Here is a 1772-nt window from a genome sequence, read left to right as displayed (position 1 = left end):
GGCTCAGGTCATGATCCCAGAGTTCTGGGATCAGGCCCCACATTGAGCAAAACACTGACCCCCACATTGGGCTCCCTGCTCAGCAGGAAGCCTGCTTCTCCCTCTCCCACTCCCCGTGCTTGTGTTCCCTCTCTCATTTTGCTTTTCTCCTTGTCAAGTAAATAAGTGAAATCTTAAATAAATAAACAAACAAACAAACAAACAAGGAATAAAACAAAGTAAGCAATTGCTATTATTTCTGCATATAGTCTATCTTGAGTAACTTTTAATGCATTTTAAAAACGGTGGCTCCTGCACGTGCGCCGGCTCCTGTAAATGCAAGGAGTGCAAATGCAGTTCCTGCAAGAAGAGCTGCTGTTCCTGCTGCCCTGCGGGCTGTGCCAAGTGTGCCCAGGGCTGTGTTTGCAAAGGGGCATCGGACAAGTGCAGCTGCTGTGCCTGATCCCGGGGAGCCCGTTCCCGATGTAAATAGATCACATGTCCAAGTCTACAGTTTCAAAACATTTTTTTTCATACTACCTGACCGTTTTGCTACATTCCTGTTTCTATGAAATACATGAGTTATAATAAAAAATTAAAATTTCAAAAAAAAAAAAAAATCAAATTTTGGAGGTATAATTTCCACCAATAAAAATTCCCATTTTTAGTGCAGAGTTCATTGGGTTTTAACACATGTAAGCACTGCCAAAATCAAAGTATAGTTCTTCACCGCAAAAAGGTTCCTTGGTACCCTGTTCCAGTCAATCCCTCAAAATGTCCTCCCAAATACTGATTGGATTTCTGACTGTATAAATTAGTTTTGCATTTTCTAGATTTTGTATAAATGGAATTATTACAGTAGAATCTATTTTTTGTTCCCTGCTTCTTTCACCCAGCATAGTTTTGTTTTTTCAATGTATTCATTCATATTATATCAGCAGCTTGCTCTTCTAATTATTACATAATACTTCATTATACAAGCATATCAAATATTCATGTATTTATCCATTAAACTGTTGATGGGCATTTAAATTGTTTCTAGTTTGCAGCTATTATAAATAAACCTGACTTGACCATCCTAGTAGAATTCTCTTTTGGACATATATTTTCATTTTTCTTTAAATAGGTATGGTACGAATGAATAGTTTATTAGTTTGCTAGGGCTGCTGTAACGAAGTACCACAAACTGGAAGGCTTAAACAACAAAATGTATACAATACATGTGAAACACTCAAAGTTTTGGGGTCTAGAAGCCTTAGATCAAGGTGTCACCAGAGTTGGTTCCTTCTGAAGGCTATGAGTGGGAATCCGTTCTCTCCTAGCTTCCAGTAGATTGCTGGCAATCTATGGCTGTAGAAGCATCACCCTAGTATCTGCCTTTATCTTCACATTGTATTCACCCTATGTGTGTGTGTTTGTGTCCAAAGTTCCCCTTTTTATAAAGACACCAGTCATATTGGACCAGGGTTCCCCCCAGCCCAGTGTGATCTCATCCTCACGTAACTAATGACATTTGCAATAACTGTATTACTAACTAAGGTCATATCTAGGTTCTAGGGATTACGACTAACTTATGACTGGGGGAGGGATACCATTCTACCTAAACAGGTGGTATAATAAGCATAACTTCATAAGAAATTGGCAAACTGTTTTCCGAACCAATAGTGCATGAGAACTACTATTTCAAATATTTGCAAACAATTGGTATAATTAGACTTTGATTTTATTAATTCTAATCAATGCATAGGGGTATATCATTGTTCTCTTAATTTGCATTTACTTGATAACTAGTA

The 1772-nt window shown here is 37.9% G+C and overlaps 1 protein-coding gene across 1 annotated transcript; it reads left to right on the top strand.

Moving 5' to 3' along the window:
* Positions 1-268: 268 nt before the first annotated feature.
* On the top strand, positions 269-589 carry LOC308344293 (metallothionein-1-like; the record flags this gene model as incomplete). The annotated part of the gene is made up of 1 exon (XM_080805882.1): positions 269-589. One exon carries the CDS (start codon positions 269-271, stop codon positions 440-442), a length of 174 nt encoding a protein of 57 aa, XP_080662008.1. The 3' UTR covers positions 443-589.
* Positions 590-1772: the final 1183 nt, after the last annotated feature.

Source organism: Martes martes, assembly GCF_963455335.1.
Source record: "Martes martes genome assembly, chromosome: 6".
Classification (NCBI taxonomy): domain Eukaryota; kingdom Metazoa; phylum Chordata; class Mammalia; order Carnivora; family Mustelidae; genus Martes; species Martes martes.
This window is presented reverse-complemented; position numbering and strand designations above follow the sequence as displayed.